This window comes from Mobula hypostoma, chromosome 28 (assembly GCF_963921235.1).
Source record: "Mobula hypostoma chromosome 28, sMobHyp1.1, whole genome shotgun sequence".
In the NCBI taxonomy this organism is placed as follows: Eukaryota; Metazoa; Chordata; class Chondrichthyes; order Myliobatiformes; family Myliobatidae; genus Mobula; species Mobula hypostoma.
The window spans coordinates 26,953,924-26,969,542 of NC_086124.1; the positions used below are offsets into that span (position 1 = coordinate 26,953,924).

Here is a 15,619-nt window from a genome sequence, read left to right on the forward strand (position 1 = left end):
AAGTAGGAAGGGAAAAAAAATCAAATCAGAATTGCAACACAGAAGCGCCTCAACACATTGTTCAAATGAGCAACTGGCTAATGGAACAACTCAAAAGGTAATTCACATCTTGTTGTCTCCAAAAGAAATACATCTTTCTCTCCTTAAAGGTTAGCTTTTTGTCACATGTACACGAAAACATACAGTGAAATGCATCGTTTGGGCCTAATCAAATCAGCAAGGATTGTGCTGGGCAGCCCATGTCACGCCTCCAGGGTCAACATAGGAAGCCCACAACCAACTAACCCTAACCCGTGTCTCGGGAACATAGGAGGAAACTGGTGTACCCATTGGAAACCCACACGATCATGAGGTGAAAGGAGGAAATAAACGCCGATTGCTGGCGTGGTAGGTTAGCCACTATGCTATTGTGCTGCTCAGTTTATTGCTGTAGACACCAAGGTAAATTAAATTCCTTGCTTGCATGACATTCACAGGCTACACAATGCAGATGGTAACAAGAAATACAACTGAATGGAGCCTCTCCAAAGTGGTGCACAAAGAAATACTGAAGTGACAACAAAGGAATAACCGAGAGGTTGAGATAAAGGTAGCATCACCAGGAGGAGGTGTTTCAGCTGTCTGAAAGGAATGGGGAAGAAGCTGCTCTGCAGTCTAGATATCAAACTTCTTGTGCTCTTGCATCTTCCCCCAGGAAGTGGGACAGAGAGAAAAGGCAATGGCATCATCAATGTTACAGTTCATTATCCTTCAACTAATTAAGACTGAAGGACAAGTTGAGGGGAAGAAAGGACCCATACTTCAGCTCAATTCAAGACTTGTGAAAGCTCAAGAGTGGCAGGTGTTAATGACTGCAGAGATTTCCAGCTCACTTCAACATGCAAACATCTGGCTTGGAATAGAGTATGACGAGATTCCAATGTTAACAGTTACATTCCGTGTTCACATGAATGGACCAGAGATCCAGAGAAAAGAGATCAAAGTTCACCGCAAGTCAGGGAGTTCATTCAACGTAACAAACAAAAAATGGGGGGCGAAGTTGGGCAACATCTATGGAGGAAATAAACAGTTTCGGGACAGGAAAGGAAGGGGGCTGAAGCCAGATTAAATGGTGGGAGCAGAAGGAACCCAAACTGTCAGGTGACAGGTGACACCAGGTAAGGTGGCAGATGGAGGTGATGAAGTGAGAAGGTGAGAAGAGATAGGTGGAAAAAGTTAAGTGCTGAAGAAGGAGGAATCTGAAAGGAGAGGAGAATGAAACATGGGAGAAAGGGAAGGAAGAGTGGCACCAGAGGCAGGCGATGAGAATGGGTAAGAGAGGAACCAGAATAGGAAATGGAAAAGGAGGGTGGGGGGGGGGGGAGGTGGCAGAGAAATAACATTAGAAAAAACAAAATTCATTAAATGGCTGTGGAATATCACCAATACAGGTCCCATAGCCCAAGCTGTGCTAAACTTTTAACCTACCTATGATCAATCTAACCCTTCCCTTCTATATAGCTCTCTATTTTTCTAATATCCATGTGCCTATCTAAGTTTCATAAATTTCCCTAATATACCTGCCTCCTCCGCCACCTCTGGCAGCATGTTCCGTGCACCCAACACTCTGTACTTAAAAAATAACTTCTGATATCCCTCTGTAGTTTCTTCCAAATCAGTTTAAGTTATGCCCCCTTCGTATTAGTCATTTCCATGCTGGGAAAAAATCTCTTTAACTATCCACTCAGTCTGCAGTTTGCCTCTTATCATCATGTGAACCTCTTGCCACTCCTCCTCCTTCACTCCAAAGAGAAAAGGCCTGGCTCACTCAAACTTTCCTCATAAGACATCCGCTCCAATCCAGGCAGCATCCCAGAAAATCTCCTCTGCACCCTCTCTAATGCTCCTACATCTGGCAACCAGAACTGAACAAGTGTGGTCAAACCAGGGTTCTATAGAGCCAGAAAGATGGCAGTACACAGCAGCTTTTATGGCCTACCCAAAGGTGTTATTGTCTTTTTTTAAACTTTTTTTTATGATTATAAAACCCTGCTGGACATTTAAGAACTTAAAAGTTCTGCAGGACTACCCCATCAGCGAGTTGTTGGCAGAAAAACTAAAGGAGCTGGACTTGGTGCAGATCGTGCTGCTGCATCAAGACAGGTGAAGGAGTCAATGCACAGTCTAACAGCAAGTGATCGCTGTTAGACCCTGTTAATGTGGAATGATGCAAGCCCGATTCACTTTTTTTATTGGCGGTGAGCAGGGGTGAACGGCCGGCAAGCTGCGAGGCCTCGGTTGCAGTGAGGACCTGACCTCAAGCCGTGGTACCACATGCTTACAGCTGCCCCGGAGAGAGGAATTTGGACCAGGCACACTCCACTGGAGTGTCAGGGCAGTGTGGCGTGGCGTCCATGCTGGAATCGGTGCTGCCCCCCAGTGTTCACACGGCAGAAGACAAGCCATATTGTGTTTAACTGAAGACTGCTAGAAGCAACAATTATGCACAGAGAGTCTTAAACTATATATTTTGTGTGGCTGTAATTTACTAACATCTTATGTGTGCTTGCTATTTTATGCGTGTTATATATGCCTTGTGTGACCGCTGACACTATGTTTTACATCTTGGCTCCGGAGTAACGCAGTTTTGTTTGGCTGTATTCATGTATGGTTGAATGACAAGTAAACTTGAACTTGGCCTTGAACTGCAACATTACCATGTGGCTCTTGAACTCAATCCCCCAACTAATGAACACACCACAAGCCTTCTACCCTATCAGCTTGTGCTGCAACTTTGAGGGACCTAAGGACATGGACTCCAAGATCCCTCTGGTTCTCCAAGCTGCTAAAAAAAATCCTGCCATTTGCTCTGTCTTCTGACCTCAAGTTCAGCAGAAGGCTGTCCAGTTTTTGCTGGACTGCGTCAGCTGAAGAATTGCAAATGGAACAGAACAGCTCTTCGGACAAGATCGCAGAATGAAAGTTAGTATCGTTCAACCGAGGACCTTGTCCTGGAGCTGTGATGATTGGCCTCACACGGCAACTTGCCCAGTGACTTCACCCAGTGCAACCACCCACCGCTGCCCCCTTCAGTTGAGGAAAGGGGTTTCCTTTGCAACACTGGCAGGTTCAATTGTAACATTTAAGAACATAATAAAAGATGGCGCCAGGGGTTTTTGCAGACCGAGGCAACTTCTTCCAGTTTGTCCATGAAACATCTTATTCTTCTTTTCTCATGTCTCTTTTCTTTTCAAAATGGCTGGGGTCTTGTTGGAGTCCTTGATCTACAGCTGCTGCTCACGCTACGTTTCTCCACAAGTAGTGGGTTCTCGGACTCGTCATGCAGCTAGGCATTTTGATATCTCCTTGTGCGGCCTGGAAGAAGCGTGCCTTCATGGGCGACCCGGTTCCTCGCTGACTGAAGTGTCGTGGGAGACTGAAACAGCAAGACAGCAGGTGGTGTGCACTGCTGTCGGGGAAAAAGGTCCCTCTCTCTCTGTATCATGGCGAGAGACAGCCTGTTGGACTCCAAGTCGGGGGACTTGGAGAAGCAATGCGGAAGTTTGTAACATTGAAACAGTGAGCTGCTGGTCTCCCACTCCCATTGTTGAAGGAGCGACCTCTCCCACCCCCCCCCACCCCCGCTAGTGCTTTTGCTGCTGCTTGTATGTGTGAGCGGGGGGGGGGGGGGTTCTTTGGGATTCTGAGGTTTCTGTCATTCATGCTTTAGGATTTTTTCTGTTTCACGCATGTCTGCGAAGAGTAAAAATTTCAGGTTGTATACTGTACACATTCTCTGATGTTAAATTGATACAAGTCCAGTGATGTGGCTGGCTGACAAAGAACATTGGCAGTCCAGACCTCCACTCTACGCTTGAAGGCCATGTGAACAGAGACACAAGACCGGTCAATCAGCAGGTCTGGTGTTCAAAGCTGGAGTTCATCTGATGTTTGGGGCCCCGTCAAAGGCTAATCTGGAGGTCTAGGGAGGACAGGAGCCTGAATGCCAATCAGTAGTCTGAATGTTGAAGTCTGATGACTGTAGATGGAGGCCTGCCCTGGAGTTGTGTTCTGTTTTGCTGTGTTGTGCTGTTCTGCCAAACATCATGGGTGTGCTATGTTGGCGCTGAAATGTGCAGCGACAACTTGCCCCACAGCACATCCCTAGGTTGTGTTGGTCATTAGTGCAAATGGTGCATAAATGAATCTGAATTTCAATGGAACTAATTGCGACCATTACAGACAGGAAATGCAACTTGCTTCAAGTAATACAGCAGGGCTCAAAGGAAAGGTATAAACAAATTAACAGAATATTTCACTTACCAAGCAGGAAGAGCGATGGCCCATAATACTCTGCATTGCTGATAATGTGCTTGAGTGAGGTAGGCAGGGAACCATCCATTACTGAAAGGTAACACACCAGAATTAAATTAGCACTTTGCTTAACAGATTACACCAGAAAAGGACAAAGTTCAAAGGAAATTTATTATCAAAGTACGTATATGTTACAACATACCACCTTGAGATGCATTTTCTTGCAGGCATTTACAGGAGAAAAGAAATACAAAAGAATTTCACGAAAAACTATACATAAACAGACAGAAGAACTGACAAACAACCCAAGTCCAAAAGAAGGCAAACTGCAGGGAAAAAAACTGCAATAATGTAAAGTATACTTCGTACCCACTCCCCCACTCACTTTCCCTAATCACCTGCCAGCTTGTAGTCCTCCCCCACCCCCTCCCCCCACCTTTTAATTCTGGCTTGCTTTCCAGTCCTGATGAAGGTCCTCGGCCCAAAATGTCGAGTGTTGTTTCGTCTCCATAGATGCTGCCTGATCTGCTAACTTCCTCCAGCATTATGTGCCAGTTTTCCAAGATTTCCAGCATCTGCAGTGGCCTGCCAGATTCAGTCACTGTTATGACCCCTCCCCAATTAACTCGACTCAGCCTTCCCTACTTGATCCACCTCACTCCATCCCTCCTCTCCCTGCCCTCAGTTCAGAAGGGTCATGACCTGCAACATTGACTGCCTCTTTCCAAATGTGAATTCCTGCAGCGTTTTTTTTTGGGGGGGTGGGGGAACCTTGTAAAACAGCTGGGAGAATCAATGACAATGGGTGACAGCCCTTAATTCTGCCCACCCGAGCAATTATGAGGAGCAAAATGTTTGCAGATGTGACTTAATGGGCAGCACCATTGCTGATCACGGCCCTAGGGAACATAAAGGAACTACAGAGACAGGGCGTAGGTTGAAGAACCTCAAACCCCCTCTTTTGGTGGCCATCACAGTGTTGAGAAGCCACTAAGAACATCAAGAGGTTCTTCATCCACAAAGGAGATCAGAATGCTGGAGGAACTAAGCAAGTCAGGCAGCATCTCGGGAGGGGAATAAACAGTCACCGTTTCAGGCCAAGATCCTTCATAAGAACTGGAAAAGAAGGGGGCAGAAGCCAGAATAAAAAGGATGGAAGCAGTGGGAGGAGAACAAGCTGGCAGGTGGGTGAGGGAGTGCAGATGACGCAGGGAAATGATAGGTGGAAGAGGTAAAGGGCTGCAGAAGGAATTTGATAGGAGAGGAGAGTGGATCATGGGAGAAAGGGAAGGAGGAGGGTAGTCAGGGCAGTAGAGAAACACTCTAGATTTCCAGCATCTGTAGAATGCCTTGTGTTTATGGCTTGCTGCAGTTGCTCAGGGGTTCAGAAAGCAAGGCAGAGTTAGAGGAAACTATGTAAACTCCAGACAAGAGTTGTAGCAACTTCTGGAGTTGGGTGGAGAGCAACACGGAGAGAACACATTACCGTGTCGGATGCTGTCTGAGAAGGCTGGATCCTGAATGGCCTTCTTCAAGAAGTTTAGCATGGATTTCAACAGAGCCGCACGCTGGGGAATGCACTGGACCCCTGCAAGAAAGGAAAGACCAGAAGTTCAATCATGCTTCAACCTTTTCTAAAGTACACTTATTACAGAAATGTTAAAGGGCTCAGTTTATTAAGTGCAAGGCCAAACTGCACCAAAGGCCATGTCAGAAGCAATACAGCCTGCTGGACAGGGGAGCAAAGGACTTCCTGTCTGTCCTTACAAGTACAGCTGTGGGAATTTGTGAGGGCCAAGGTTTACTGTGTCTGCCAGAGGTTGGCACCACCAACTGTAGTGCTCCCACTGACAGGAATGCCAGTGAACAGCAGGATCGCCAGTGTGGCCACACAGGTCTCACAAGTGGAGGAAAGAAGCTACAATCTGCTGACCCAGGCAATAGCACAACACTTTCACACACATTGAAGCCTCCAGCCCGTGAGTCTCTGTGAGTCTGCTGGGGAGGTTGAAGGCCCAATACCTGCAATATACAAGTCCAGTAGAAGCTAGCGGTTGAAGACCACCTGCCCTGGGGTTAGAGTACTGACTAAATGGGAGGAAGGAATCAAGGGCTTGTTTTGCTGTTGTTCTGCTCCTTGGTATGCTCTGTTTTATTGTGTTCTGTGTTGTTCTGCTAAGCATGGTGGGCATGTTATGTTAGCGCCAGAATGTATGGCAACACTTGCAGGCTGACCCCAGAACACCCCCGGGTGTGTTGGTTGTTAACGCAAATGACACAATTCACTGTATGTTTAACCCTTTGAACGAAGCAGTAAAAGTGACACCGTGACTGGAGGCAGCTTTAGATGTGTTGCTGCCCTCATTTCTTTGTGGGGCTGCACTTCACAAGTGCCCATTCCCCTCCAAGCACAGCTTTGAGGACGTGGATCCTTCATTGGGAAAGGTGGAGGGAATTGTTTGGGAGGACCAAGCAATGAATTCCTCCCATCCCTGTCTCAAGGACAATTGAAATCTCTTCACAATGACCAGGAGGCTGGTCCAAGGAATTTATACTTAGAGATTCACCAGTGTAACAGGCCCTTTGAGAACAACAAGCCCACATCATCCAAATAAACCCAGGCATTTATATTTAGAGATACAGCACAGCAACAGACCTTTCTGGAACAACGAGCCCACACCGCCCAAATACAACCATGTGAGAAATTAACCTCAACTACTTTGGAATATAGGAAGAACACACGGTCACAAGGAGAATGAGCAAACTCCTTAAAGGCAGCGGTGAAACTGAACCCAAGTCACTGGTGCATTAATTTTACTACACTAACCGTGCCTCCCCAGATTTCCTAGGATGTCCTCCATTGGAACCCAATCCCACCTCTGTACAGCCAGGTAACTTGTTCCCCTGGACACATGCCCATTGAGGTTGAACAGGTGAGAGGACTGTTTTCATTGCAGCACAGGAGGTTGAGGGGTTGACGACACAAAGGAGCATAAAATTACAAGGGGCATATATAGGATGAAGGCTTGCTTCCCCCCAGGATTGGGGCAACCAAGGACTACAGAGCATTGGTTTAAGGTGAAGGGGGAAGAGGTCGGTGAAGTCCGGAGGGCAAATCCAAAGGTTTAAGTCCAGAGTTCAGCAGGAACACACAGCATTGGGCATGTTAGCTGTTAATGCAAATGATGTATTTCACTGTTATGCTTCGATGAAAATGCGAGAAATGAATTGGAATATACTGAGGGCACTCAGTATATGGAACAAGCGGCCAAGGAAGTGGTTGAGGCAGGTACGTTTACAACACTTAAAAGGCACTTCAAAAGGCTGAAAATGATATGGGCCAAAGGCAGGCGGACAGAAGTAGCTTAGATGGGAATCCTGGCCAAGAGCTTTTATTCTTAAGAGCAGGTTAAAAGATCGGCTGAAGGACCTGTACTATGCTGTACTGTTCTGTGTTCTACCGTGGACCAAGAGCCTGATTCCAGACTATACAACCTTAAGTTAGGACACCAGCATCATTCTCATCTCAGCTTGCCCCTGTAAGAGCTGAAGCTGGCATAAAGCTGAAGCAGGTTTCCACAGGTACACCACTCTCCTTTCACAGAGGTAGGCACAACCATTCTTACCCGTTCTCGGTGGGTAACTCATGACAGTATTTGGCCCCCGCGACTCTCCTTCTGGCCGGACCTCAGTGGTTGACGTTGAGGGACCTGGACTGCTCTCCATAACGATATCTGAAACTACAGCAGGGTTGGTAAATGCAGTGCAGATCAGCAGCAATGGATGCGGTAATGCCGCAAGTTACAGGCAGTCTGTGTTGATACCTTCAGAATCTGTCTCCATGTCCTCTCCCTCCTGAGCCGTGCTTGACCGCTGAATCTTTGGCTTGATGACGAAAGGACATTCCTTTCTGCAGATATCCACTTCATGCTAGAAAAATGAAACGACGATTAGTGGGGCAGCCCAATGGGGAGAACCATGCTCTTCCTCCCCCCGGAGTGTGTGATGGGACAGGGTAGAGGGGGATTCACTGTGTCTGTCATGGAACAGTGTGGAGGAAGGCTTAATCTGTGTCTGATGGGAACTTCACTATCTGTATGACCCCAGGAGTGTGTGCTGGATCAGGGGTAGAGGGTAGAGTGTGAGACAGAGCAGGGCACCAGGAACAGTGGAAGCTGCTTTTGATTTTTCCTCTAATAAGTTTCTGATAAAACACAGATCATTCTGAGGATTAAGACTAGCGCCAACCCTGAAATGGTCTAACTGCCATTTCCAGAGTTAAAGGTGACCAGGGAAGTGTGGTTAAAACAGAAAAGCACAGTATAGGAACAGGCCCTTCGGCCCACAATGGTGTGCCAAACCGATTAGTAATGAAATGGCTAACGAATCACTTCATCCTCCACAAAGTCCACATCCTTCCATTTTCCTCACATTCTTATCTATACATCTCTTGAAAGTCTGTAATGTTTCAGCCTCTACCACCAATCCAGGCACCAACCACTCTACATAAAAAACTTGCCCCCCCCCTCACATTTCCTTTGAAATTACCCCTCTCACTTTAAATGCATGCCCTCTGGTATTAGACATTTTAACCCTGGGAAAATGATATTGTCTGTTTATTCTATGGATGCCTCTCGCAACCTTATAAACGTTAGTCAGATCTTCCCACAGCCTCTGCTGTGCCAGAGAAAACAACTTAAGTCTGTTATACCACATGCCCTCTGATCCAGGCAATGTCCTGGTAAACCACTTCCATACTGTCTCTTAAGCCCTAACATCCTTCCAACCAGAGTTACATGCTTTACTCCAAATGTGGCCTAGCCAGAATTTTATAAAGCTGCAACATCACTTCTGGCTTTTAAACTCGATGCCTCAACTAATGAAGGCAATCATACCTTCTTAGCCACCCTATCAACTTGTGTGGCCACTTACAGGGGACCCCCAAGATCCATCTGCTTATCATGCTTCAAGGAGGGTTTTTGGCAAATCACTGACTTTGGGTAAACAGAGTTCCAACAATCCAGATTCTTCTAGCAATGAACTCCAAATTTGTGCTCACTTAGCACTTTATATCCCTGTGCCAAACTCGCTTAGAACACACAGGATTGAACTGAACTTGCTGTGGCTTTGCCCCATTTAATAATCGTGATCAGCAACAATACACATCACTTTTTTTTTTATTTTTTAAGGCAGGCTGCCAATTCCACTCCCAGTCACATGCAGCAGAGCATGGATCCGATGACTGTTAAGATACACTTCAGAACAAATTGTGAGTCTTTGCCTAGCCACTGGACTCTCAGGTTCCACGTACCTCTAATCGATTGATGAACACAGCCAGGCCACTGTGCGACTGGAAAGCAGCCATGTCCAGGTTGGTGATAAGGTCCACCACACGGACAGCCCTAGTCACAAAGGTGATCTGATCCTGCTCATCCCCGAGGTACTTGATCACCTAGGAAAAAAGAAGGCAAGTTGAAAGAACATCACAATATGGAGATCACAGTGTTACTGATAAAGGCACAACCAACAAGAAGTTACTGACTGAGGCAGGGTCTTCCCAGTCAATGTCTCTCACCAAGGCCACTGAACCTCCCCATGCCACACCTGTATGTTGGAGATACAGTGGAACTGTACCTACGCCAAATGGGGATCGCACTTCTCGTCAGTGTAGTCAGTTTGCAATGACTACAAGTGTACTACAAGCTGACTAGCAGCTCTACTTCATTCACACTTCTGAGGAGATTCGGTACGTCATCAATGACTTACAAATTTCCGCAGATGTACAATGAGGGCATTCTGACTGGGTGCATCCCAGTCAGCGCTGAAGGTTCCAGTGCACAAGATCCGAAGAGGCTGGAAAGGGTTGTAGACTCAGCAAGCTTCATCATGGGCACAAGGCTTCCCACCATCGAGGTCATCTTCCAAAGGCAATGCCTCAAGAAGTCTGCATCCATCACGAAGGACCTTCACCATCCAGTGATATGCCCTCTTCTCATTACTACCATCAGGGAGATGGTACAGGAGCCTGAAGACCCACAATCAACGTTTTAGGAACAGGGATCACAAGTGGAGAGGGTGAGCAACTTCTAGCTGCTGGGTGTCAACATCACTAAATATCGATCCTGGGCTCAACATATTTATGTAATTACGAAGAAGGCATATCAGTTGCCATATGGCAAGTTCCTGCAGATATACTGTGGAGAGCATACTAACTAGTTCCATCACCATCTGGCATAGGGGGGTGGGCCCTGCACAGGAATGAAAAAAGTTGCAGAGGGTTGCAAATTCAGCCAGCTCCACTACGGCACCAGCCTCCCCTGCATCCAGGACATCTTCAAAATCAAGGACTGAAAAAGGGCGGTACCCATCAATGAGGATCCCCACCACCTAGGGCTTATTAGGGCTCTCTTCTTATTACTACCATCAGGGAGGAGGTACTGAGAAAGACACAGACTCAAAGTTTTAGAAACAGCTTCTTCCCTTCCACCATCAGATTTCTGAATGAACCATGATCATTCCCTCACTATTTTGTGCTATTTATTTAATTTATTCTTTAAAATACGTTTCTTATTGCAATTTATAGTTTTTTATGCACTGCACTGTACTGCTGCCACAAAAAAAAAACAATTTCACAACATATGTCAGGATATTAAACCCGATAGTGATTCTAGACTTACATGCAATCTGAAGGTTAAAAACTGAAAATACATTTGGCATTGTGTCCACTAAACTCGGGAGAAGAGAACAGACATGCCAGATCTGTCAGCAGCAATAGATCTGATTTTGAATCCCAGCCTCCAAGGATGCATGCAGTTTGCCTGTTCTTCCTGAGGCCACATAGGATTCTTCTCACCACGCAAAGACGTGCAGGTTGGTAACTGCCCCGAGTGTGAGGGAGAATGATATGGGATCAGTGTAATTGGGTGGCTGATAACTAGCAAACTCAGTGTGTCAAAGGGCTCACTTGCCTGCTGTGTTACTATGACTGCCAATTGTCTCAAATATCCTTCTTCTGCAAAGGTCATCTCTTTGTTTACTTTATCATTCAACACTTTCAAGTTTATTTTTTAATGATTCATTTGTTTGGAGATACAACATGAAATAGGCCCTTCTGGCCACACTGCCTGACAATCCTGGTTTGACTCTAATCTAATCACAGGATAATTTGCAATGATCAATTCACCTACCCAGAGAAAACACACACATTCCACGGGGAGAACACAGAGCGTCTCCTTAGAGGATGCTGGGATTGAACACAGAACACCAACTAGGTGCATCTGCAGGCATGCCACCCCACCTCCCCCCACCTCCCACCCCTGGAAATTCTCCTCTGCAGTGCTTCACCCTTGCCATTTCCAAAATTGTTCGCTCCAGCCAGACTTGGAAACTCGCTCTCTACTTCATTTGACAAATACAGTACAGTGCAAAAGAATTAGGCCCCCTACTATGTATCGAAGACTCTTGCAGTATACCATAGAGTCACCCAGTACAGAGGGAGGTGGGTTGATTGGTGGACAAGAGGGCCATTCAGGGTCCAAGCAGAAGGCAGTTGAGAGCTCTGCCCATACAGATGGCCTGCCTGTCTTCCAGAGTTACTTTCATGCCTGAGTGTCCTTGGGAGAGGAAGCATGCAGTTTCCCAGGGAATTGAGTGTTTCGTAGATGACTGCAACAATATGTTAATTAGAAATTGTAAATATGATTGTCAATCACTGTACATTGTGTGTATTTTTGAATGAATAAACTTTTATAGTTTTGTGAAAAAAGGACAAGTCTTAAAGTCCAGCTTCCCTGCTAAACCTTCACCCAGTCTATTCGCCCTCCCAGTGTGGCACAGAGGGATAGTGTTTTTCGAGGGTCTTCAGAAACCAAGAATCAACTCTCACCTTGAGTAGAGCTTCCATCATGCCACAGGAGACCAAGGCCTCGCCACCTGCGTCATAGCTGGCCAGGTGGTAGAGAAACGAGAACAATGCCGTGGCAAACTGATGAGGATACGGCTCCATAGACGGATCTGGTGCCAAGGTAAAATTCAAACAGAAAAGCAAATCAGGATTCATCAGCCTTGCAGTTAAGACACTTGTGCAATTGCTCTTTCATTTCATGGGCATCTTATCAACACAAAATAACCATCCAGTACGACTATGAGAAATGGGAGCACAATTAGGACATTCGGCCCATCAGGTCTGTTCCATCATGCAGATTGAAGGGCATCAGGGCGTTAATGAAAGACCTGCTTACTCTCCTTACTGTTGCATGGTTTATAATGAGATCGGGGCCCATCATTCCAGAATAACAGAAAGGAGTGCTTGCCATTAATTAGGAGTTTGAGGAGATTTGGTACGTCACCAAACAAATTTCCACTGATGTACCATGGAGAGCATCTTGGCTAGTTACATCACCATCTGGTATGGAAAGGCCACTGCATAGGATCACGAAAAACATGCAGAGGGTTGTAAACTCAGACAGCGCCATCGTGGGCACTTGCCTCCCCAGCATCAAGGGCATCTTCACAAGAAGTACAGCATCCATCAGGAAAGACTCCGATCACTCAGGACGTGCCCTCTTCTCATTACTACCATCAAGCCCAACACACACTCAATGTCTCAGGAACAACTTCTCCCCGCACCCCCCGCCCCCCCCACCCCCCCCCCCCCGCTCTACTCACCATTAGATTTCTAAATGGTCAAGCCCAAAACTACCTCATCTGGTTTGGGGGGGGGGGCGGGGGGAGACTACTGCACAGGATCGAAGTAAGCTGCAGAGAGTTGTAAAATTAGTCAGCTCCATCATGGGCACTAGCCTCCATAGTAGCCAAGACATCTTCAAGGAGCAGTACCTCAGAAAGGCAGTGTCCATCAATAAGGACTCCACAACACCCAAAGACATCTCATTGTTACCATCAGGAATGAGGTACAGGAAACTGAAGGCACACACTTAACGATTCAGGAAAGCTTCTTCCACTCTGCCACCCAAACTCTAAATGGACACTGAACCCATACTTTTTAATTTCTGTTTTTGCACTAATTATTTTAACTAACATCCATACATACTTACTGCAATTCAGCTTTTCCCCCATATTTATCATGCTTTGCATTGTACTGCTGCCACATAATTAACAAATTTCACGACATATATTTCCTATTGTAATTTATAGTATATTTAAGCATTATACTGTGTTACAAACCAACAAATTTCTGACAAACCTGATTCTGATTCCCTCTGGTTGACTGCAATTCAGCAACTCCTGCTCATCACACACAAAGCTCTGAAGCATAAAAAAGGATGATGTTTCTTCTTGTGCACCCATACTCACCGATCATGGCCTGTATGCAGTTTCTCACCAGCACAGGCAGAAAACCGTGGTATGACGCAGTCCCCGTGCAGTCTATAATGCTGCTCAGCTTGGGAGTCCGCTCCAAATGGACAATAGATGTCAACGTCCGCAAGGAAGCAGCTTTGATATCCTTTTGAAAGAAAGAGAAGCCAGTGAAGGGAAGAAAAGGATCATCACTTCAAGCAAGAGAATAGCAAAGGAATTAGCTTCGATGATGCCACATCTCTTAAGCTGGTGGTTTCAAATCCAACTCCTTCCATGTGGAGGTGATAGTTTAAAGCCTTGGGTATCTCCTATTTTGAATTCTGCCCTTACTAAACTGGTGGTAAAGAGATAGAGGGATTTTCTTTTGGTTGCAGGCTGGGAACCTGCCTGTCATGACAATGGCTGAACATTCAGGTAGGCTGGGGATCCCTACACGAAGGACATCAGACCACCATGTAGGCAGCAAGTGGCAGGTTTACAAGCAGGCACAGTGTTTGGCACAGTGGTACAGTTGCTGCCAGGCAGCCACTGTTGTCCAGTTTGATCTGGACCCCCACCTCTCCCTTGCCCTGTCCTGTGTGGAGCCTGTAAATTCTCTGTGACTGCTGATTCCTCTGACTGCTCTGTAATGTCAGGTAGTGGGTAAAAAAGGGTTAAACTGGGCATGATGTGCAAATGACTGCAGAGTCTTTTGTCAGTGGGAGCTATTACAGTGTCAGTTGTAGGGAAAAATTAAAATATGGGAATTACATATACTCCAGGCTGCATATGGAATATCGTTCCATTTATAAACATTATTTCAATATTGAATCCATGTTGTAAAACAATAGAGTTCACTTCAGCCCATGATGCCATGCCGACCTTTTCAGCTGCTCCACGGTCAATCTAACCCAAGAGTTTCCTACCTGGTGTCACGGACCCCTCAGTTAATGGAAAAGCTGCAGAGCATAAAAAAGATTGCAAACTCCTGATCTAAGCCTTTTCTTCACCATAGCCCTCCATTTTCCTTTCATTCAAAGAAGAAATATGGAATTATATGAGGCGACCAAGTAGCATACTGGTTAGCATAACGCTTCAGAATCAGCGACCCGAGTTCAATTCCTGCCGCTGTCTCCAGTGAGTTTGTATGTCCTCTCTGTGACAGCATGGGTTTTGTCCAGCCGCTCCGGTTACCATTCCCCCCACTGTCCAAAGACGTACAGATCAGTAAGTTGTGGGTATGCTATACCGGCACCAGAAGTGCAGAGACACTTGCGAGCTGCCTACCCAGCACATCCTCAGATCATGAGAAGCCAGTGAAGGGAAGGGAATGATCATCACTTCAAGCAGGGAGGCAGAAAAGGAATAAGCTTGGGTAGCATGGGCTCGTTACCATGCTCTGATATGTATACAAGCTGCCTTCGGAATAATGTCCCAGTATTCATAAACCACACATCATTATTGAGATCATACAGAAACTCAGGTGCCTGCTCTTGGAAATATCACAGCATTGGTGGAACACTATACAGTATCACACACTCACCATTAGCTGTTTGTCAGGGATCTGTAGCACATCAACCAGCTCCTCTATCAAACCATTGTACAATATACTGTTGGCTGACTCTTGGAGCGCATTAGAGTAAACTGGAAAAATAAGAAGGCACGAGTTGTCACTGGATGGTTATCAGGAACCTCCCTTGTTTCCCCCCCTCCTAGAATTCACATAGACTGAGATCAAGTGACATATAGCTCTGATAACTCAGCAAAGACTAGGGGAGAAAGAATAAGGAATAAACAGCTTTTCAATCCCCTCTCATGATGGCAATGATCCATCAGAGATCACCAGCATCTGGGCCACGCCACTGCCTTGCAACTCCCATCAGGCAGATGGTATCTCTAGAGTGGCTAAAACTTTTGCACAGTACTATATTTGTCAATGTGGAGTGGAGGGCGAGTTTGTAAATCTGGCAGGAGCAAAGGATGCTGAGAATGGCAAGGGAGGGGTGTGGGACCTGTAGCAGCAAAG

At 46.2% G+C, this 15,619-nt stretch overlaps 1 protein-coding gene across 1 annotated transcript in view; it reads right to left on the minus strand.

Annotated features, from left to right (window-relative positions):
• Positions 1–15,619, minus strand: part of huwe1 (HECT, UBA and WWE domain containing E3 ubiquitin protein ligase 1) — a 286,355-nt gene that overhangs the window by 185,351 nt on the left and 85,385 nt on the right. The window contains exons 11-18 of the mRNA XM_063034669.1: positions 15,137–15,237; positions 13,609–13,759; positions 12,179–12,306; positions 9,605–9,745; positions 8,118–8,223; positions 7,920–8,033; positions 5,780–5,881; positions 4,303–4,383 (exon numbers count right to left, since the gene is read on the minus strand). Of these exons, the coding sequence (XP_062890739.1) occupies positions 4,303–4,383; positions 5,780–5,881; positions 7,920–8,033; positions 8,118–8,223; positions 9,605–9,745; positions 12,179–12,306; positions 13,609–13,759; positions 15,137–15,237 (924 nt within the window). The remainder of the gene's footprint in view (positions 1–4,302; positions 4,384–5,779; positions 5,882–7,919; positions 8,034–8,117; positions 8,224–9,604; positions 9,746–12,178; positions 12,307–13,608; positions 13,760–15,136; positions 15,238–15,619) is intronic.